Here is a 23864-nt window from a genome sequence, read left to right on the forward strand (position 1 = left end):
GGACACCACCCATGGGACAGACCCTTTTCCCACAGCCACAGCAAGAAAGAACACTGGGGCAGAGTTCCTCTGACTCARTAGCGGTTTCTTTTCCTCTTGTCCTCACCATGACCTCTCCTCATGTCCCAAGATGTCTCGGGCACCTCAGGCATCTAGCTCGGAGAGATTATTTTCTGAGGTGTACTGGAGACCTGCTCCCTGCCTCTCTCCCAGCTGCCCCATGATATTTTTCTCCAATATATTTTTCTCCCTTTTGCAGCAAAAAAAACCAAAAAAAACCCAAAAAACAACAACAACAACAAAAAAAAAACCTCAGTAAAAAAGCTGGACTAGAGCCACCACACAGGGAAGGTGGACAGCACAATGTCACTTTTCACAGACATATGGGGTAAAGGATCCTGCTGGGGCCAGGCAATGGCATGAAGAGGCAAGGAGATGTGACCAGAGAGAAAAAAAGARAGGGTTGCTTCTTACTTTAAAGGAAACAGCATCTCAGGACCATCAGGAAAGTGCTTTATTTTTGTAGAAACAGCTGCTGCCTTGCCTTGGCCAGAGCCACAGTTTGCACTGTGGTCCTCTTGGCCACCTCCTGCAGGGGTGTGTGTGGGGTGGGGTCTCTGGTGACCCGCGCCTCTGCTGGGATCCCGAACTGGAGCAGGACCCAACACTGCTGCTCTTCTTCCTGGGAAAGGCCGGCCCCTAATGGCAGCAGAGGAGGAGTTCAGCCTCCTCCAGACACTTAACAGAGTAGTTTTGGTCCGGGGGTGACTGCAGAAAACCGCAAGATCCCACATGGTAGTCCCTTGCTGAAGATTCCCTGGTATAAAAGCCGTCATCCCATCAATCCTTGGCCTGAGATGTTGGGAAGAGACCGGACACCTGACCCAGACAGCCCCACAGTCTGCAGTGGGGTGATGGGCAGAGGACTTGTTTGTGTACTGGTGCTCTGCCAAGCTGAGGGCAGCAAGGCTCCTACATCACCTGCCACCAGCTGCAGTCAGAAGAGACACAGCACCCACAACAGAGTGGCTCAGGGATTTGCCTGGCATCTCCCTCCCCCARCTGCTCACCCATGATGCTTCAGATTTCAGGAACAGAGTAAAAAATACTGCTCTTGCTCAAAACAAGACTCTGCAAAACACATTTTTGTAATAGATAGCCTAGATGGCATTCAGACATGCAATGACCAGTCCAGTGTGAAGCACAGCCTCAGCTTTCTGGACCTCCAGGGCTGAGCTGACATTCCACCACAGGCTGCCAGTGCTGCCCTGCAGGTGTGGCAGCCAGTGCCACTCACAGCACAGACCCACCCGTGTGTCTCTGGGGTCACCACGCTCTGTAGGAGACACTGCAGGCTGGTGTGAGGYTCCCTGAACTGTGCAGAAGAGACCTGCAGGGAGAACTGTAGTTCACAACGCGAGTGCAAGATACCATAAAAGGCCAGCACAGCTCCAAACCATATTCCCGAACCAGTTCTGCGTTTCTGCTGCAGGTATCAATGCAGGAAGTTACACCACCAGCCAGGACAACAAGCCTCTTGCATGATAAAGCAAAGTTGTCTAAGRGGGGAGACAGAGCACTGGGGTGCTGGAAGTGCTGTGGATCCCAAAGAAAGGACTGGAGCCAGCTGCAGCCTGCACACTCTCTCTACATGCACAAGAAGGCACTTGAAGAAAACAGCACTCCAAAATGGCAACTGGCCTTCTCCAGAAAGCAGYGGAGCAGCAGCTCACTCACAGGTGGCGGGGCAGAGCACAGCATCTCCTTTGTGCTGGCTCTGACAAGTGAGCGGTGACCACATGGCCTCACGCCTGCCAGCTGCTCCCATGTGCTGTGCTGAGCTGSCAGCAAGGCCCAGCTGGCACTGCCCGGCAAGGGACACAGTTCAGCAACAGACCAAACCACCACAGGAAAGCATTCATTTGCCTCTTACCTATTTTGCCCACTGCTCGGTAACAGCATGAAATGTTAACAGGTCTTTACATCCTTCTGTTGAAGCAAGAGTCCTTTAGCACAGCCAGGAGCAGTTTGCATTGAACACCTGAGCACACAGTACTCGCTTGGTCATATTTACATTATCCTCCATTCACTCATGCAAACACTGCAAACTGYTTGGCAGGTCTCATGGCCAAAGGTTTCTGCAAGCAACAAGCAGTCATCYCAAGTCTCAGGCCCTGAGGATTTCTATCACTGCCTGGATTTATAAGGGTCTACATCAGGACACAGCCTGTCCAGCAAGTTGGCTCATGGAGACCCAGCTAACAGGAAAGGGCAGACAATGCAAAAGAAGGCTCAGGTACATGCAACATGAGTTAAGAATTCAAAATGCTTCAAAAGGAGAGAATAGAAAAAAAGGAATAGAAAAAAAGGTTTCACATCTTCAGGAAAATGTATTCCAACTTCAGTCTGACAGGCAATTTCACAGGTAATGTCTTCACACAAAACAGGACAAAAACAAAGGTGTGGTTCTGACTAATCAAGGTCCTAAAGCATTAAAAAGGACAGAAGCAGATACCTTGCCTGCAAGGAGGGTGCAAAAGTCAGATCAGAGTGATTTGGCTAAAGCACAACCTTTTCAAGAAACAAAGGCAAAGATCACCTTCACCAGGAGAACMAGATTAAACAGTCTCTCCTGAGAATCTACTCTCTGCTACGGTACACTGACTTAAAATACCATTGACCGCATTAATTGTGTGTAATTATACTTTAACTTTACAGGTGGCAGGGAGCTATCTTCCCTCCAATGATGTAATTAGGAACTCGAGAGCAGGAACTCCCAGGGAAGAAGGAGCCGAGGTGAGAGTTTTGCTGTCAGGAGACCCTCTGCACACACAGTGCAAAGTGGCTGTACAGGACACACACAGAGCGTCACAAAGCCAAAACCAGCTTGGTTGCACCCCTCACATCTGCTGTGGCTTTTCTCAGCAATTGCTTTAATCTCTCCATCCACATTTAAGGCCTGGAAAGTACAAAATTACAAGACAGCAATCCTTTTTTTAGTATCAGAGACCAGCATTTGTTACTCCATCACCTAAAAACAAAGTATGACTTGTCTTTGTGAGCCTTTCCAGTCTTATCATTACTCCCTGTGCTAAATTAGGAATGAAAAGCACTGAGCAAGTGCACAAACATTTTCTCAGTAGGGCAGCTGAGAAGTAAATCTCACTTCAATCCGACCCCAAGTAAGTAAAGCCTTTTTAGCATCGAATACTCATGTACTCAATTAAAATCTGTTAATAGACAGTTCTCTCACTTAGGGCAATGAGACAGGACATGACACACATATAGAAAGTAAAATCTCAAATATATTTAAGGACAAATTAGCACCAGATTTTTAGCCAGTCACACAGAGTTAATGTTTTAAAATACCAGTGGGAAATCACACAGAAAAACAACTGATACCAGCTCAGTGTAAAGGATATAAAAGCAACCTTTTCTTTGCATGGTGTGGTGTGCTCTGCTCAAGCTGGGAAAGAGGGAGTGGTTACAGATTCTACAGAATATGGCTGATATAGCAGAGAAGGAAGAGGGCAATAAAGATAATTTTACCTAATTTGTCAATACATTAAAGCATTCTGTCAAATCAACAAACAAGCTTTAAAGACCTACCCCCCAAAAAAAGATGAGCAATAGTGTCTCAAAATGTAACAAACATCACTCATTGAAATAAACTGTTTAAAGATTTTAGTCAGTTTTACAGGGCTTGCTTTTGATTGCAACAGCTATAAAATACATCCTTTATGGAAGGAAAAAACATTCCTGCACAGTTCCATCTGCTCCCATTGAAAGGATGTTTCAGCAGCAGTCAAATGTCTGGGCTGGCTTCCAGATAACACGAACAGCCAGGTCTCTTTTGTTCTCAGAAGGGATGAACTCCAACCACCAGAGCCCACTCTCATCCCCTGCCAGGCCAAGCCACTGCAGAGTGCTCCCAGGTGAGCTTGTGATGCCCACTTATCCCTTTCTTCCCCCTCAATTAAAGCCTGTGGGATAGTGCAGTCCCTGCCCTGAAAAGGCAAGATATTGTTCCAYAGCTAAGCCTCCAGGTGCTTAGTGATCCTGCGGATTTTCTCCTTCTTGTTCCTGTTTCCGTGTTTTTTCCAGGGCTTTCCTACAACATTGCCAGGATTGGCTGCAGTCACAGGCACGAGGCCRCTCCCAGGCCGGTACCCCATTGCAGCCCGGACCCCTTTCATCAGGGCACGAACGTTCTCCTGCAAAAGGAGACACAACACCAGTGACCGAGGAGAAAACATTTAAACACTGCAGTACATCAGTAAAACCAGACACAGGCAAGCCCAAACCCAGCAGGACCCGCTCAGCCCCTGCTCCAGAGCTGCAGGAAGGTCACARCAGGCAACCAAAGCCTGCCAGCAGCTCCAGCTCTGCCTGCAGCYGAGCTGTGCCACATCCCCAGCATCCGACACAACCCCGCACTCCGGCTGCCATCGGCTCCAGCAGCAGGACGGATCCTCACAGCCTCTGCTCTGCACACAACAAATTGTCTTCACAAATAAATCTGGCGCCCAGGAAAGCCACAGACCAAAATAAGTTGCTCAAGTCTGGAGCGTGGGCAGCACTGACAGGGCTCGCAGCTCATGCCAGCACTTTGGGCAGACAGAGCAACAGTCTGGTAATCCCAAAAATTCTTTTCAGGTCATAGTTTTCTGAAATAGCTCACTCTTTTTTTTTTTTTCAAAAGAGCCTAGGTTCTTGTTTTCAAAATGCATGATTATCTTTAGCTGTGCTAAACAAATGGTGTTTACATCCAGCTAACCAAAAAGAACATGTTATTTATGACCCATCCTCTTCATGCATTAATAGACTTTTTCAGTAGTATAGAGGCTATACTAACCCATGGGATCTAACAAGAATCATACAAGTTAAGAAAAATTCCCATTTTCCACTTAATTTTGAGATTTCTTGACTGGATTTTAAATCAGTTTGTATTCTTTTCATCTGATTTCAGGTTCTGAGTCAAAACCCCCAGGTCGTACTAAATCAATCGTCTTAAAAAAGCTTATCRCATCCTCTAAATATGTCAGCTTAAGAAAGGAATGTTAGTTTGAAGGACCTGTTAGTTCAAAACCACGTTCTGGGTCAGTTGCTGTGTCATTGCTCCTTTTCTTTCTTCCCAGTCACCACCCTGTTTGCTCAAGATTGATGCTTGATCTATAATGACAAGGGTGACCCTGCTGACCTCTGAAAAATCAGCTATGCGCACCTCATTAGCAATCTTTCAGTCACCCAGGACATTAGCATTGATTTAGGAGATAATAAAAAGAACAGAGAGCTCTTGGGTAGAAATGACATGCAGATCCCACAGCATCAAACACCATTAACTCAACCCAGCACGCTTCCATCCTCAAAARTGTTTTTTCTCCAGTAGCTATATTTGAGTGCTGCAGCAAAATCCCTTAGAACAAATCCCTTTTAGAATTTACCTGATGGAAGAATGTTTTGTCTACCACATTTTCAATTTGTTTTGCTTTGGTGTTTTTCTCAGGCTTCACCTGCCCAGTGCCCTGCACAGTTCTACTTGCGGGACATATTTGATGCTGGTGCTGGAAATCATTTGGGTCAATACCAGGAGGTGGGTGGCAATATAACAGCTTCCCCTGTGAAAGCAATGGGACACAGTTACTACACAAGAAATTCAGAGAGGAAAGAAAACAACTCCAGACCTAAGAAAGGCCTGAGGTTTAGGAGCTCACACTGGCAGACTATCAGCATATTTTAATTTCCCTCCCAGGAAACAACTGGCTTGAATTCTAAGTTAAAGTACTGTTCCATCTCTACTTCAAAGCACCATTTGCAGCTGCAACATCCAGCTGCAAAAAACGCAGTGCAAAACTCTCAGGAGCACTATTAAGAAATTATCAACAGCATGTTGCAAGGAGGTCCTGCAGAAGCATGTAGTATTACAACACTCAGAGCAACAGTTCTTAGTGCCAAATATTGGTCCAGCTGTTCATTATTTTCTGAATATCTGCTAGTTATTTCAGAGATATGATGATTTATTTATCTGACAACATATTTTTAAGCAATCATTTTCTAAGATTAGGCAGCTTGATAAATTCAATTTATTCTTTTAAAACATAAAAGCAGCCCAATTTAAAGAGTCTTGATACATGGTGATTTTATCTAGATAAATAGAATTTACTGTATTTTGCTCCAGGGCAACCTTTAGGTCACCTCTGAGCAGGGAAGAAAACCCAGATGSAGAAAGCACTTACATTGACATAATCTTTTAACACATATCGAGCTGATCTTGGCTGGTCTGGCTGCCCATGAGCTGTCATAAAGCCTCTCATACCTAGAAAAGAAATCCAAAGTATTTTYTGYTTAAGTATAAGARAATGTTAGTRTGTTYTTCTCTGCWGCCTAACTGCAYGTTTGTATCCTTTCTCAAAAAATACTCCCTGAGAAAGATGCTTCTGTTGGGGAAAACAGGGGTAAAAAAAGGGAAGAACTTTACTGACTGTAAAGCTGCCACAGAAGCATCCTGACCTAAAAGGAATTATGAGAGCTGAYATCTCCCTACCAGCAGAAAACTGCYGGGGTTTTATTTTTGTTTTAARGGCAGAGAATCAGAATTCATTGTATTTTTCAAAGTCTAATTCAGACACAGTTGGTGGGAGGTATCTGAAAAGGTAAGAGCACCACACTATAGACTGGCAGGGCATTTCACCAATACCCTCCACACCATCACTACATCAGTCAGATGAGACTGGCAAAGCACCACTGCACCACACACAAGATGAGCCATCAACAACAGCCACTGCCAAGAGGAGGGCAAGTCCTGTTGAAGAGGTCCAACACACAACAAACCCAAGATGGGCCTAACTTTGCAACATTTTCCTAAGGCCATGTTCAGGACCATGCACACAGTGGAGGTGAAAGGTTTTAAAAGGATCATCACTCACWTCCATATGCTGTTAGCAGCTCTTCAGCTGTTGGCTTTCGATCTGGATCCTCRTCTTCCCTTGGCCTTATGATATTTATTCCATAGGTTGCTTCCAAAATGTTTCGTGGGATATGCTGGCAAACGTAAGCTAGTGAAGGAAACCACCTGGTGATTTACAGCTACAAGGAATCTTGCCCTTGTCATTCCAAGAGCACACATGAAGAATGATTTTTTGATTTTGTTGCAAACCAGAAAAATAACACAAGTCTGACAACAAGACAAAGTTGAAATGAGATAGGAAAAGACCAACACAGGAGGACTGTGTTACCCAGTATGTCCCACCTCCCTCAAAGCATGAGCACGTATGCTGTTAGCAGGGCTGGACCATGCTACCTGGCATACTCCAGATCCAACCCTTGCAGGCACTCTCACAACCCCCATGCAAAGGATATTAGAGAAATAGGTGGAACATGGTCCCTCATCTGATCTATAGGCAGAATTCCAGAACAAATCATTTCTGCCTTGGTAGAGACGAAAGATGGCATCACCAGACCAGGGCAATCACAAAGGCACAGGCCAGGCTCCACATACAGGGTCTACATGACAAATAACCCATTAGTTCACTATGGTAAGTCAGTGTCCATGGAGGTTAAAGGAATGGGACAAAAAAAACAAAAAAACCCCATAGATGAAACATGGATGCACATGACAATAAGCAGAAACTCTACTAACACAGACACCTGCCCTGCTGGCCCCAGACAATGAATTAAGGAGATCAAATGTGGAAGACACCAGCACTTTTAAAGTTCCTAAATAAGCTGTCCAGATGGGGGCAGCAAGATCTTCAGCTCTCCAGTCTAATGGGAGAGGAGAAAGCACTCCAGAAAGCTGTAACTGAGCTGGACCTTCTGAAACAGGAGATTGAACAAGTACAAATCCCACAATKGTCCCACACTACAGCATTTGTGTTGCTACCTCAAAATCAAAGCTTGATCAATATGAAAAAAACAGCAAAACTACACTTATTCACAGCAATGATGTAGACAAGAAGGATGGTTTGAAACCTTGACCTTAAGCTATTTAGAGGAACATACACTTTGAAATGCTTTTCTCCTCATGACTGGTGTTTGAAAAAGAAGGGACAAGGAAACTAAATAAAATCAAGAGATGGAAAACCACATCTCCCAGTGCACAGCAGCTCTCAGTTTGAGTCACTGTAGCAAGAGTTTAGAAGGAAGAACTAGTTTCAAAATTATACACATTAAGTTCATCCCTCTCCAACCTACTCTACTGACCAGAGTTCAGGCTGGCAGAGTTCTCAGTGAGTGCATGTGGCTGCAGCTAGGTCATAATGAAGCTCTCTTCCACTGGGAAAAAAAGAAATGACAAAAAGATTGATGCTATTTTTTAGCAATACCTGGAAGTGTTTTGTACGGCCTGGTGTAGCAGACACTGACACCTTCTTATTTCCAAGGATTGTGTTGATGGTTGAACTTTTGCCAACATTAGGGTAACCCACCTAGATGACAAAGAAGTGGAATGTTAATAGTTCTATCAGGCAGGCTGATGCCAAAAGACTGACAGAGCTCTGATATTGAAGTTCTTTAACAAAATGTACTAAAAAAGGGCAAGCAGGAAGGCACACTGAGCTCCAGGAACTTCAGTAATAATCTCTGCACAAAACCCACAGTGATTTGTGATTGCTAGTTTTTATACCCTTATAGGAACCAGACTACAGGATGAATTTTTCCCATGGAGGGCACATGAAATTAAAATTCAGATTAAGCAAGTTGCATTTAAGCACGAAGTCCAACTCACCAGCCCAACATTTACTTCCCCATCCTTCACCCTTGGTCCATTGTGCATAGTTTTGAATATGTCCAGCAGCTCATTTCTCTGTACCAGATGGCTGAAGTTCCTGATGTTCCTRTTCTGCTCCTGCACTCCATGCTGCACTGCAACAACATCAGTCCTGCTTTCCATCCTCTCTGGAGCAGCACCATTTATGCTGTCACCAGCTTCATCTTCAGAACATGTTTGCCAGTCCTCCTCTTCACCTTCTTCACAGTCTTCATATTCATCACTGCTGTTATCATCACTCAACAGAGACTGCTTCACACTCTGCCAAGTGCTGCCTGTGGAYGCATTTTCTGTGCTACCATGTACTGAGTCATTGTCTTCTTGACTGGAGCTTTCATCCTCAGAACCACCCGTGTGCTCTGCTCCCCCTTCAGCRCCCAGCTCCTGTGGGAACAGCATTCACAGGTGAAATGCAAACACAACACCAAGCTTTGCTGCTGGCTGCAGTGTAGGCAGCTGTATTTTCATCAGCCAGTTCCCAAGGGCTGACAACTCAGTGTTTACATCACACAGGTTTTTTAGAGATCTTAAGTAGGATGTAGAAACAACTAGCCCGTTTCAGGAGAATGACAGAAGTATTCCAAGAGGGACYGTTCACAGCTTCTCTGTGAAGTTAAGAAGTTCCTCTCTAGAAGCACAACTCTGAATGTGTGCACACYCACACTAATTTTTTTAATTATTAGGTGTTCCTAATAAAAGGAATCAATGTTATTTTTTTTCAAAGTATTCAGAACACAAAACCATTTTGTTTYATGTCTAAATAYTTAATTAAAATAATTTCAAGCTGTTTTGTGTTCAGCCAACTCTACATTTCTTCCCTACAAACAGTTTATGTTCAAAAAGGAAGATCTTTTCACAATAATAGTGTTTTGACCTTTCTTCCCAAAAAAGAGAACAGAGCTAACATCTCCAGTCTCACTTTTAAATCAGCCTGTATAAACATTTTATACAAGGACTGTAAACCWGCTGAACAGAGTAGGTATTTTTGGAAGGAGATAGGGAATATTTCACAGCTAAATGGCCATAATAGAASAAAGTAGCACCTATTGATAACATGTAACTTGAGGCAGCAGCTCARTTTGTTCCACTGGGTAAATGGCTTTCAGGTCCTTTAGGTTCTCCAAGAAAAAYCTCCCCTCTCTGGGAAAGAAAAAAYCMTCTGTACAGATAATCCCATCCCTCACAGCATCCCTCTTGGAAAGACTTTCAATTCTTTAAATGAGCTAAGAGTTTGCAAGCAGGTMTATAAGGGCTGTTTCTGTGTTCTGCACTTTGTTCAACATTTTACTCTCCACACTTTTTTTCTRTGAATTGATCATTCAAATGCTGTTTTATAGCTGAACAGGTCTTTAAAATAATCCTTTACTAGAAAGGTGCTCAGGTATTTCACAGGCAGAGCTGCAAAGCAAGTTAGCACCTAGTTTGAACTGGTGACCCACAGTACCTTTGATTCTCCACATAGCCGCTCACATTCTGCCAAAGCTGACCAGAACACCACCTTGACACCCTCTKTCTCAAAGAACTGTGCCCAAGCAGCCCGTTGCTCCTCACTCAGCAAATCTGCTTTGTTGATCAGGATCATGTTCTCCTTGTCATTACTGACCTCCTTAACGTAACTTTCCTGAAGAAAACAAAAAAAGGATCAGTTTGTACTCGTTTTTTGACTCCTCCTCCCCTCAAGATTATACAAGAGCTGAAARACAAGTTACTCCATCCCGCTCAACRTGAGTGTAGCCAAGCATACCATCCCTGAGTTGGTGGAAGTCCTGCTCAACAGACAGCTACAAGAACAAATGGGAGCATGCAACTACCACAATACAGCTTGTTGCACACCACATGTGCCAACATCATGTCTGCTTAGAGCTGTGACAAGGTATTAATCAACCCCCTGCAGCAGGAGCTCCTAAAATAACTATTAGAGCAACTTAATGTCTCACTGATGCAGTGTTCTACAGTCTATCTTTACAAACTTGTCATTTCAATAATTCTTGATACCTTGCTTTCAGCACAGTAATCCTCACCCACTTTTATTCCACTACACTTATACACAGAACAATTCATTTAAGAGAGGACAAGTCTAGTGGGTAACAAGGAGTTAAGTAAAATAATATCTGCAATGTAACATCTGCAGAACTGCCAATAAATCCACAACATTCTGTGTGAGCTACCAAAACACAAAGAAAAATAATTTCATGCCAGAATGCTTGCATAAATTAATAAGATACCCACTTAGGCACAACAGTAAAACAGCTTCAAGGTGGCTGGCTGCATTAAACAAAAAATAAATCCCATAAATTGTAAGAAAAAAACATACAGTATATAGAAAGTGGTTTACTTACCAGATCTTGACATCTAAACAGAAGGGGGTTTCTGGCATCTACTATCTGGACTACAATATCACTGCAAAAGTAAAGGGAAGCCCCATAAAGTACTCCTTCTTAAATTGCCTCAAAGAAAGCAGTAAGGCACAGYAATTATTCACTTTTATTCACTTCTATGTTTTGCTTGGAATTTTAATAGTTTTAACTGTATTATCCTACTAATTACTTCTACTGAAAAACAGAGCATCTCAGCAGCCCACCTGCCCAACAGAGCTGTGCTTGTGCTACAAGCCAATACTGCTGTGCAGTGTATCCTCTTCACTTGGCTCCTTCTCCTCTACAACTGTACAGCCAGCAAGAGGGAAGAAAACACACCAGTTTTGCCAACCCATCTACCCTTCAGAAATGCTCMTCAGGCAAGAAGCACAGTAGTGGTACTCTATCTTTTAGAATGGTACTAAAAACTGTGATATTGCAATTTTATTTCTGTCTGTTCTCATCCTCAACTGTTGTAGGGTGGCTACAGAGAAAAAGAAGAGGTGGTTTTCCTACACAGTGAGATATTTTAGAACACTGTTGTCTTCCTTGAATGGAACAAGATGTACCAACTCTCCCACAAATTACCTGCAGATTCTAAGCATTTGACATTGAGCATTTTCAAAATTTTCTCTGTGTTCTTTTTGTCCCAAAAAGCATAAAACAATAAAAAAACTGCTTTAGACATCAGTAAAGCATGTTGCTCCTCCATGCAAGCAAGGCCTTGCAACATGTTTTTAGGAAATACCTTCCAAATCCAGATATCAGGTTGCCACCATATACATGAGTAGAACTCATTAGTTCTACACAATCATTAAATACAATGGCATCAGATCCCAAATGCATCCATGTTTGTTAAAAGGAGGGGGAAAAATTTAACTACAGCCTCCTCCACTAGAAYGTCTCAAGACAGGTAATTTAAAATACTGCCATGTATTTGTATTACTACATGCTGGTTTGTTTGACAAGGGTTTCTGTTAAGTYAGGACAGCTTCAGAACACCACAGCTCGAATGGAAGAATTTCAAGCCTCACTAGGCAGTTGGTTACATATTAAAAAAAAACAAAAATCAATTAATCCCCCAAGGGAATAATTTAATAAGCCACATGGGTACRAAGAGGGACTGCACAGTTACAGACATTCAAAGATCAATATGAGAGAAAGCTGACACCATGGTACTGGGATGGGACACAGAGAAGTTACTGAATCACACTGATGGACCTATTTTGAAGCAAACAYATGGAAAAGGCTGATAAMAGATCAAATTATCTGGAAAGGTTAAAGGACTGAGTGACTTTTCCATTCACGTCTGAGACAGCATCCTCACTCTACATGAAAAAAAAAGCTTCAACAGGAGCAGAAAGCCATTAATAACACATTCTAGTTACCTCAAAACATCCAGCACATTCACACTGCACATCATGACACCCTACAGTGGATGCTCCCAAGGACTCTCCCAGCCAAAGGCCCAGCAGCACTCGGTACAAAGCCCCTTCTGTGAAAGGACCAGCTCACCATGACCTCACTGGTGAAGTATTTTTCAATTTTAGGAAAGTGAGATGAGATGATCTCAAACTTAATTACTAGTGAAATTAAATGCCCCAGTTAGATTAYTGTAGCAGATAGCACTCTCATTGTATTACAGCTCAGCAGAGCAAACAAAGCTATTCCTGTGATATGACAGCCTGTTGTCTCCTGTGCACTGCTGCAATGACTCTGTGTGGCAGAGGGCCAAGGACCAAGAGGCTCCTTCATTCCCAACATTATTTARTCTTTGCCTCCTGCCCCTGAACATCAGCTGCAGTTGTGCAGTTGGGRAAGAGGGGAAGGGGTTAATCTTGGCAAGAGACCTCAAAGACACATTCTCAAAGAAGGCCTCCCACACAGAYTTACTGGAGGAGGCCAAGAGCAGCAGGCTCTGAAGAATCTTCAGAGACTCACAGTGAACCACCTGCAGATCACASAGCTGAGAGCTAGCAGGCACCAGCTAAGCAGCTGCCCTACCTCACATCACATTTTGATCAGTTCCAAACAAGATCATTGCAGTTCTGATAACAAAACATTAYTAACTTAATTATTTTTCCCAAGCTCAAACACTTGAAGCTTATTTCAAAAGCTGCAATTCGTGAAAATACATTCTACATCACTCTTTTAAAAGTAGATGGCAAAATAYTTTACCTTCTTTCAATGACTCTCCAAAGCTGACGCCAAAATTCCAAGTTTCTTTCAAATGGGGTTAGAATTAACTTTTTCTCTTCCTCAAGGCTAAGGCAAAACAGAAAAACAAGAGGTCACATATGGYCCATGGCAGGCTGTAAGCTCACCACCAGTTCTTCCCTAGACCCAGGAGGCTTTAGTTTGGCAGAGAGCAATCAAACCAGRCTCATATATAGGTACTATTGCTGATGTTTTTTCAAACAGATCAAGCACCCAGGTAAACTGCTGGTAATGGCACCACTGGTTTAGGGATGACACAACGGCTCCTGATCATGTCAAYTGAAAAAGTGGTAAAAGACAGAAAGAACAAAAACTCATCAAGAGTCTGCCTGTGATTTTTGAGAGGAGTTATCCCAGGTGCCCACAGATATTTTTCAATTGAGTACCACTTGGAAAAAATACTGAAATTTGGGGATGGTACCTGAAATACCTCTATACAACCTATAACTTGGTGTTATCACCATGTGAACAACTTTACTCAGGGCAAGCCTGGGTTTCCAGGGTGTGARCAGATAGGACTCAACTCTCCAAGCCAGTGGATGCAGGACCAGACCAGCTGCTGTATGCAGGTTGGCAGCCCTGCCCTTTATTCAGAACAGCACTGTTACTCTTTAAAGACACATCCAGTAACCCTCTACTTCACAGGAAAATGAAGAACATCACATGCTATCCTGAAGTTTTTTAAAAGAACATGCACACACAAGATAGCTTTGCAGAGCTGGCCACAAAGATGTGTCTGGATTGAGGCTGGGATGTCCAGCCTCCCAGAACCAGAACAGGGAGCTACTGRAGAAGTTAGTTTTATTGGTCCAAAAAGGCTAAGTAAAATCCACTGCTTCCCGTGTCACTGAATGCCACCAGCTACTTACCCACAAACAAGCAACATACTCACTGGGCAAGCTGTCGCCTCCACTCAAGAAAACTCTCTCTCTCYGCTTGCTGCAAGTCCTCTGCACTAGTTTTCCTATCCCAGTGTGGCCTGTAAAAAGCACATTTTGGAGTGGTCAGAAACAGCAGTCAGTCCAGCTARATTACTTCAGTAAACACAAAGAACATAAACACCACACTTTCAGCTACACTGAGGTAATAGTTCAGARGTGCATGCACTTTTTCAGCAGCTTTAAGCACACCTTCTTTCCTCGTTCCTTCCAAACTCCATTAGCTGAGAGCATGGACACTAGATATCACAAAGCTGTTTTCTTCAGCTAGGATTTGTAGAGTCCTTAAGATGGGAGATTAATCTCTCTGTTCACCATGCACAGAGCTAGGAAAAGCTTAACAAGCAGCCTGGATGCACCTGCTCCAGAAGGGCCAAGCTTTGAGCAGGAAAGCCACACCACCAAGCCAGAAGGCTGGCACTGGCAGCGCTCACGTGGAAGGTGGGGAACCATGCTGTGTGTTACAGCCACTTCATGCAGGCTAGTTAGTGGCTCCTCCAAAAGCAGGGTATTGCCAAAGCTGAGGACTGTCCTGAGGCTTGCAGCCATGGGGGGCTCAGTCACGGAGCCCCATTCAGCCAAGAGGAATCGAGGCCAGCCCTGCAGAACTCGCCTCCGTGGGATGCGCAGGAACTCCTGGTTCTCCTGGTGCAGCTGCTGAATGCGCTGGGCCTCCTGGGCTGTCAGCAGGCCCGTGCAGCTCTGYGCAGACACGATCTGGGCATTCAGACGCTCTGCCACAACGGAGAGACAGTCATCCAAAGCCACCTGTCCCCAGCSCTGCTACCCCTGCCATCCCATCCTGTCCCTGCCGACCCCCAGCCCTGACTCACCACCCGTCCCCCAGCACCCACCCGGCCACATCCATTGCGAGCCCCGCTTTCCACTCACTCATCCCAGACCCGGTGTCGCCCCGCCCCGTGTCCCCAGCCCCGGTGTGCCCTCCCCAGGCCCTGGATCTGCCCGGGGTACAGCCGCAGCCCCGGGCCCGTCCCAGCCGCTCACCAGCCACGAAGCGAGTGCCGGCCAGCTCGGCCGTGGCCAGGAACTCCTCCAGCGGGCTCTGCTCGGGCGCCGACCGCAGCTCCGGGCCGCGCTCGGTGACCACCTCGCTGGCGTGCAGCTGCCGGGACAAGACACCGCTGTCAGCGGGGCCGCCCCGGCTCAATCCCGGCTCAATCCCGGCACAATCCCGGCTCAATCCCGGCACAATCCCGGCTCAATCCCGGCTCAATCCCGGCCCCCCGCCTTACCCATGAGGAGGCGCCGCGGCGTTCCAGCCCGCGCTGCCGCTGCAGGGAGCGGCCGAGCCCATCGCTCCGCTTTTTGCCCATGTGCCGCCGTCCCTGCACCGCCGACGGAAGAGGCGGGCCGAGCACCCGCTCCTACCGCCCGCTTCCACCGCCCCTTCCGTGCCCGGCCCCTTCCGCCGCCCGGCCCCGCCGCTCCCGGCCCGGCCCGGCCACCAGGCGGTGCCACCGCMCCGGCATCGGCCCTGCCCAGCCATCCGGTCCATGCCCACAGAACACAGGGCAAAACTGCACCACAGGAGGTTTAGGTTGGGCATGAGAAAGMATTTCTCCACAGAAAGGGTGATTAGAGTTGGAGTGGACTGCGCGGGGAGGTTTGGAGTCACCGTYCCTGGAGCTCTTTRAGGATGTGGCACTCRGTGCCATGGTCTAGTTGATGCGGAGTCTTTTCCAATCCAATTGATTCTGTGATTCTGATCATCCGTGCCCCCATATTTCCCTCACTCCCACCCTGTGGTGCTTAGCATGAGCACACATCTYTCTGGCACTCCGCTCCTCAGGCCCAGCTCTAACGCCCCCCGTCCCACAGCAGCCCCAGCACTAACAAACCCCGGCACAGCTCACTCCACCCGCTCCTCGGTGCTGCACAGGAGGCCCTGGCAGTGGGGTGACACACAGAGCCACCAGCACCAGCCCACGGCACTGCCAGCAGCGGTGGGGCCGGTTTCTCCTGCTGGTTTGGCCTGGTGCAGATGCTATCAAACCACACCGTGCAAAACCCTGCCCGGCAGCCAGCCATGGGGACAGCGGTTTGTGTGTTCCTCTGGCGAAAGCCACCAGCTCCATGGCTGAGATTGGCCCTGTGTCCTGTAACACACCCCTTCCCCGGTGTCCATCATCCCAATATAGCAAACACTACATGCGAGGAATGATGGTGTCAAAGCAGGATCCTGGATGCAGCAGTGAGCTTGCTGCCAAAATCCAGCCAGAGTCTGGTCATCTTTGTGAGATGGAGGACATTGCACGCCCAGCCAGGGAACCACTGAATGGATTTCGGCAGCAGCCATTGGTCGGGGTCAAGATGGGATAGAAGGTTAAATTAATAAACAACTTGACCTGTACTTGCTCACTGAACTGATTTATGAAGCATTTCTCCTTTATGGGTGTTGGGTTAAGGCCAGAGAGTTTTGACTATAATTCTGTAATGTGTTTCAGTTGTAGCTGGAGAATAACCTGGCTAATCTCTAGAAAACAGGCAAGCCAAGCTTAACTTCAGGAGCTGGCCACCAACAGCATGGCAGCATGCACAACCCCCTGGGCAGTAGTGGTTTTTCCCTCTCTTCTTTTTTCTCTCTTTTTTCTTTTGTCTTGCTCAGATGCCTCCCCATGATAAACACCCATTAGGAAGACACAGTTTTTCCTTTCTTCTCCTTTTCAAAGCCAGCAACTGTATGGCATAAATTTCCCAAGTAACGTCTGAACCTTTGCCATGCTCATCCYAGGCTCTGYCACCACCACCAGCCTGGTCTGGCCGCTCCTTTGCTTCCTAAAGGCAAATAAGAGAGATGAAAGGGAATGCCTCAGCGGTCGMCTTTTCATTTAGGTGAGGTGCTTCAATGGAAGGCTGGTGGGCTGCAGACAGCATGCAGATTTACTAAACTCATTTCTAATCRAGTCATCTTTAATAAAGCCATCTCAAATCTTTATGTGGGCACTGAGGCAGTAATATAAGTGCTCATTATTGTCTTTCTTTTGTACTTCACTTAAAAGTTACCTTCCCTCTACAATGCATAATCACCAGCCAGAGCAGCCAGCCAGCCTGGCCTCCACACATCTCAGGTCTGGCAGCACTTCTAACCCCACAATGAGCCATGTGCAGTGCCATTCCCAGGCAAAGTGCTCCAATAATCCCACTGGCACAGCCCTGGCAGTGCAGCCTTGGCACCACTGGGGTCCTTGGTGGGGATTCTGCCAGTACAGAGTGCAGAGCTCGATGGACCTCCATGGGACACTTGCAGCTGAGTCCAGWGGCATGAACTGCAAACACACAGTTGGGGACAGGCAAAAGTGCTGGTACAGTGGGAAAAGGAGGCTTGCTCCATTTATCCATCCACCTGCAACCCATCCTGAGGCAGGGAGGTTTGAGGGTAACATGAAGAACAAAGATCTGTCCATTTAGATTGCGATGTTTTTCCCACATGTTGCCCTTTTCTCCCACACCATTCCCCATTTCTGAATGAAGTGCTTCAGGGACAGTAACTGCAAGCTATTTTCTACCCCCTTTGTGGGACCTGCTTAAGCAATGCCCAAATTGCCCTCATTCTTGCAACAGATACATTTCTGGGCACTTCATAAACACCAAGGARTTTCTCCTGTCTGCTGATGCCAGCAGCGCTGCGAGGATCGCTTTGAGCAGAGCAGTGCTGAAGGAGATACAGACTGGATCATCCAAGTGACAAAGACATCAGAGCTATAGTAGTAATTGCCCATTACTAATTGACATGTTTCTCATCCCTCTCCCGTTGCCCTTCTGTGCCTACCTGAGCAAGACGGGCTGCTGCTGGTTTTACCTGAACATGAGAGCCTGCTGCTCCTAGAAGACATTTATGCATGGATTAAAGAACAGATGCTGTCACAAGAGCTGCACAGAGGCAGCTTGGCACCCGAGTGTGCATGCCAAGTGCGCAGCCAGGCAAAGAGCACTTGGAGGAGAGGGGCATGCTGCTGTGAAGTGTGATAAACCTGTTGATTTGCAGGCTGCTCCCATATGATGCAGCAGCTACCATGGCATGCAAAATTAACACAATTTTTGCTGCTGGGCTTTGTTTGTACAACTCAGCTCTTTGACAGAAGTGCTTGGGCTGGACCGAGATGCTGTCCCAGGAGAGAAAGCACCCCGTGCATCAACAAACCTCTCACCACTCCTGTGAAATACACTGAGTGCCCAGCACTGCTGGCCCTTTGGAAGGTGGCCACAGCTTTGGGAATTCTCACAAAACCATTGCATAGACAAAGTCAAATCTGTTGTCCTTCCAGCACGCTGTAATAATTGACTTGGGCTTCTCTTCCAACTTCTTCCACCTTGGAGCCAAACCACTGTTCCAGTTTTCGATGCAAATCCTGAGAATTATTTAGCAGCAGCAGCTCTTTTTCAAAAGCCAATGATAACAGTGCATTTTGCCTAAAGGAAACATCRTTCTTTCTGGACAACTTTTCCTCCATTTTCCTTTAAGGCAGCACTGGGAGATCTCAGGACTGTGTCTCTAAAATATTCATGTGATGGCTATTCATTATTCATGTAGGTTCACAATGCTTGATTCAGCGGTACTGCCAGCCTCAGCCTGACAAGCAGACCCATTAAGGAACCCTCCCCAAAGAAGCCGTGCAAGAACACCAAGACAATTTTGCTCTATGTACAACTGCAGCTGTTTGAACCCCCTTTTTTTCAGCTGTACTCAGAAGCGAACTGGCACTGTAGGAAAAGTGGGGGCTTGTTCCACAAGCTTCCCCATCTTTTGGCAAAGGTCTTAGTCTCCTTCAGAAAAAGCAGCATGCTGGGGAAGCTCTGAAGCAGGGCTGCCTGGCCAAGGCTGAGCCCTGAAAAGGCACCAAACCCGCTGGGGCCCTCAGGCGAGTTTTTTAGACACCGCTTCTTCCACCAGCCCTATGAAGATAAAATCACCTCCTTGCATGGTAGGGTGGGGGCAAGTTTAATTAGAGAGAGCTGCCTGCCTCTTTGAAGGCACAAAGAGCCGGACGGGAAACTGATGGGATTTCTGCAGCTCCCGTTSTGTCAGCTCTGTCTGGGAAGACTCATCCCCACAGCCCACTGCCGCCCCTACACAGGACACCATGGTGGGGCGTTGAGCAGAGGATGCACGGCGTAAGGAMGGGTGCCCAGCACAAACCCACCCAGCAAGCCCCGCCGAGGGTGCTGTGACACCCCAGGGAAGGCTCTGCTCCACTGGACACCGGCTGCTCTTCTAATTATAGCAGCGGGTGCAGGAAGCGCCGGGGCCGCCRGTGCAGGAAGCGGGGTGTGCCGCTCGCGGTGACTGAAAAACAACCGCGGCAGAGGTGTGCCGAAGCACCACGGCCCCGCCGAGCAGCGCAGCCCCAGCCCCAGGGGTACTCCTGGTCTTCGGCATCCTGAGCAGCACTATTATCGCCCTTGGTGCCCCGGGGGATTCAGGGCTGCCGATGTCTGGATCTCCCACAATCTTCGCATGGCCCCGGCATCACCTGTGCTCCGAGCCCCGAGCCCTGCCAGGGCACACCGCCTGCAGGATGGAGGTGCTGCTCGCCTTCAGAGAGACAGGAGGACAGCAGAGTGGGGATGAGGCTTCCATTAAAGGCTGTTAAGGACCCTTGTCCCTGAGCAGGTCATGCTGTCTCCTGCACTACCAACTCTTCTCAGGCTGTCCCCGTTCCTAGTGACAGGCAGCCATCCACACTTGCTGCTGATCAGACGTGAATGATGGCTGGTGGGGCTAGAGGCCATGGCACCCTGCCTGCCACCACTGATGGCCTGTGAGGCTCGGGAGCCGTTCAGTCTTTCCGCTTCAAGGAAAAACCTGACAGTTCAGCATTTCCTTTGTCCCGGTTTGCAACCAAGAATCAAAACCTCGACATGTAGCAAAGTTATAGAGGCCCTGAAATACTTTGTTTTGGAACATACTGAAATGTTGGTTTGCAATGTTTCACTTTATGTCACTTCAGCTGCTTTGACACAAGAAGTTCTATTGCTACCTGGGGCGAGAAAGCCTGACACGTTTTCATACACTGACAAAATAAGTACATTCCCATGAGTTATTTTGGTCTTGTCAAATCAACTTTCCCCAGCACTTTTCCTCACTGCTGTCCCCAGTCAGAGATCCACACCAGTTCCAATTCCAGCTGTTGGGCACACAAGCCATCCCTGAAATGGGGCTGCTGCCTGCAGGATTTCCCCCTGCCCCATGAGACAGACCCTGGCATCTCCCCGCACTGCACAGGGCAGCCAGCACGGGCAGCCTGGCAGCTCCCTTCCAACAGAGGTTTTGAGCAGCTGCCTGCCTGTGTGTGCCCCAGAGACACCGTGCACCCCAGATCTATGGGCTCRTGGTGGGGTGTGACCATGGGCTCCAGCCCATGGAGAGGGATGGAGTGGGGCAGGGAGTGAGTTCTGCTGAGGGCCAAGTGCAGCCCTCACTGTGCTGCTGGCTCTGGGCCGCAGGGCAGAGATGGTATCTTACAGACTTTCCCACGCYTCGCTCAGGCTTTCCAGGCGTGCACACAGGCAGGTGATGCTCAGTAGCTGCTGGGATATTGCATAAACAGAGAGCAGGCTGCTGCACTCCCCCGGGCTACAGCGCTATGCAGATAAGCCCCCAGCATGCAAGTCCTACACAACACGGGTGCTGCTGGCCTTGCAGGCGAGCAGACAGCCTCCTGCTCACTGGGAACCAGGCAGCACGCCCTGGCCCTGCAGGGCAGGCTCCCCTCTGTGCCTCAGCTTCTGCTCCTGGCAGTGAAATAAAGACATCCAACACCACAGGAACAACCTCAAGCATGGAGCAGGTGTCCCRAAGTTAACTGGGCTGCTCCCTGCTGCCAGACTTCACCCAAAGGCTGTGACAYGGCTCTTAAGCCCAGCACAGGACTTGGAGTGATCTATATGGGAAGTGCCGTCATAGACCATCACTATTTATAACGTGCTCTTCAGTTGCTGAAGCACTTGGCAAACATCCCTGTCCAGAATTGAAGCAGTTGCCACACAGCGGGAAAGASATGGTCCTGAATTAACTGGGTCCAGTAATGAAGAAAAGAAAGCTAAAATGGTCTGGCAACTGGTGAGCAAGCATGGTGAGGAACTGAGCTGAGATAGATTCTGTTCTCAAGCAGGGATGAGACTGCAAGACACCTTCCCTGCTGCTGCATTTCCAAGTGGTACAGAGACAGGTATTCTGGGGTTCTCCTACTCCCTTACTCCCTAGCTGCCATCTGGAGACGCCAGCGGGTCCCTGAGGAGCTGAAAAGGAAACCTCTGCCCTGAGAACACAATGCAGAAATGGCAGAGYTGCTGCTTTGGGACTGGGGAGGCCATGAGGAGGGCAAAGGGATCAGAGCTCCTCCTCACCTTACAGACCACTGGGGTTTGCAGACAGGTACACCCAAAGGCAGTTGGAGAGCCATGGAGCTCAGCAGCCTGCATGAGCCATGCTGTGAAAACTTGAAGTCAACATTCCTGAATACRGATCACTTCAAGAGGGATGGCAGAGTCCAACATGACTCTGCAAACAGCTCTGTGGGCTCATTATCAGAGCACCAGCATCAGCCCCCCAGCTCTAACCTCCCTTCAGAGGCAGCTCTACAGGAAGGTGTGTGGGCTTCCTTGCTTGCTCCGTTCCACCTGGAGCAAACACCTTCCTGCTGAGACACCAGCCCGAGGCACACMACAGGCTCCTCTGCCCACAGCTGGAGGCAGGTACAGTTTTGGCAAAGCAACTCCCTCTCATTTGAACAGATCTGCTGTGCCCAGGCATCTCAGAGGAGTGGATGGGGTTGCTCTTGATGTTGCAGTTCACAGGCACTAYGCAGGCAGGTGGCAGCTGCTGAGCACAGGGCAGCCATGGATCTGAGGAGCTGTGGTTCCACAGAAAACCTTGAGGGAGAAGGCACTGTGGGAGTGCCACATGTCACCTTAAGCCATTGGATTTATTTTATGTGCACAGCAGCATCTGTTTTCACCCTGGAAGACAAAGAAGACAAGTGAAAAGCCCATTGAACGCTACCTGGACTGTACAAAGTCTTTCTCTCTTGCCATGCAGTGGGATGGTCCCACGGGCTGGCAGGCGCGGTGTGCCACAGGCTGCAGCATGGCACACAGCCCTTTCTGCCCCCAACAAGACCATGGGGACTCCCAGTGGGTGCCTGGCATCCAGCCTGCATCAGGGCCAAAATCAGAGACACCCAGGAGGGGCAAACCTCCGCCCCTCACTTGCTTTCTTTTGAGGTCCCATTGGGACCTTGTCCAAGAGGCAGAGGGCTTGGTTCTCCACGATGCTGAGCCCAAATGTCCATCCCAGTGAGTGCTGGGCTTCGTGCCAGGGCCTGGCCAGTTTGTCCCAGCCAATTTGCCCAGGCTTTGCAACAGCTCATGTGCACTGATTGGTGCACACCCAGCCCATGCAGCTCTGAACTTTTCTCACTGGAAAATGGGAGCATTAACACATTCACTTCTCAGGGCAAGCAACAGCCTTCCTAACACTGTCGAAGTGCTGTGCTAGAGCTGTTGAAGACAGCTGCTGAAACTGCTAAATGCAGCATGTTACTTACCCACATCTACCAGGCCTCTGGAAACCATGGCTGAGGCCAGGCATCCCCTGGTACCAGCTGTGGCTGAGCAGTCTCAGGGTATGGTGCCGACCACGCTGCCCTCCAGTGAGGGGGATTTTGGAAATACAAGCAAACGGGCACGTGCTTTTTAATAGTTTGATACTAGTCACTGTGGTTACTTGCAATTCCCAAGTAATCTGCTAGATGGCATAATGTAGTAATAGTAATAATAATAATAATAACAGCAGCAATAACGATAATCATATACTGGTCCAAATTCTAGAAATGATTTGTCAGCTAATTTAAGCAGGTGTTTACATATTTTACTGCACAAGTATRTACTGCCCCCCTTTCGTCGAGCATTTATCCAAACCCTGATGAAGAGCCATTATCTGCAACACTGGAATTTCTCTTCTTTCTGGCAAGGATATGATACATGACACAAGAAGCTATAGTAACAACCCAGTGACCAACTTTCTCATTGTGTCTGTGAGTGCACTCAGCAGCCCCAACAAGAAATTACAAGACAGCTTCTTGTTATTCAGCTGCTGCATATAAGTAAAGAGCAAAGGATTACTCATACATAATAATTAGTATTTGCTGAATGCCCTTCAGCTCTCAGAGCCGGACTAASCAAACCAAACCAAAGGAAAGATCATGTTGCAAGAGCGGGACTTGTCCATAGCACGCCCTGGCCTGGCAGGCAGCTGAGATTGGGGCTCTCCTGGCCGTGGCATCTCCCAGAGAGTGGGCTCCCGCAGTGGTCCTGGGATTTTTATCAGTTTAAGGGGGTTTGGGGCAGACGGATTCCCCGCTGCGCCCTCTCCATCCTCCCCGCCCGTGCTGACGGAGGCTGCAGGAGAGCGCTCACGCTGCCTGGTCCCGGGGGGCGAGGCGGGGCGGGACAGGGGTGCCCGCTCTTCCGCGCCCGCGGCGGCACCGGCGGGTGTCCCCCGCTGGGGGCCGCGCTCCGCTGCGAGCGGGAGGGGCCGGGAACGCCCGGCCGGGCTGGCACCGC

General features: G+C 48.0%; 1 protein-coding gene across 2 annotated transcripts; it reads right to left on the reverse strand.

Annotated features, from left to right (window-relative positions):
* Positions 1 to 3285: 3285 nt before the first annotated feature.
* On the reverse strand, positions 3286 to 15652 carry LSG1 (large 60S subunit nuclear export GTPase 1). 2 transcript variants are annotated; one of them, XM_057382599.1, is made up of 14 exons: positions 15533 to 15652; positions 15285 to 15402; positions 14893 to 15013; positions 14234 to 14320; positions 13303 to 13389; positions 11107 to 11167; positions 10212 to 10388; positions 8726 to 9151; positions 8325 to 8426; positions 7360 to 7503; positions 6927 to 7050; positions 6237 to 6316; positions 5445 to 5618; positions 3286 to 4214 (listed from the first exon to the last, which is right to left on the reverse strand). In XM_057382599.1, the coding sequence occupies exons 1-14, from the start codon at positions 15611 to 15613 to the stop codon at positions 4035 to 4037; spliced, it is 1962 nt and encodes a 653-aa protein (XP_057238582.1). In that variant the 5' UTR covers positions 15614 to 15652; the 3' UTR covers positions 3286 to 4034. The 2 variants fall into 2 exon arrangements, with proteins under 2 accessions (XP_057238582.1, XP_057238583.1); XM_057382600.1 differs by lacking the exon at positions 15285 to 15402 and having other exon boundaries at positions 15533 to 15574.
* Positions 15653 to 23864: the final 8212 nt, after the last annotated feature.

Source organism: Malurus melanocephalus, unplaced genomic scaffold (genome assembly GCF_030028575.1).
Source record: "Malurus melanocephalus ecotype Western Australia unplaced genomic scaffold, MMel_1.1 scaffold_576, whole genome shotgun sequence".
NCBI lineage: Eukaryota > Metazoa > Chordata > Aves > Passeriformes > Maluridae > Malurus > Malurus melanocephalus.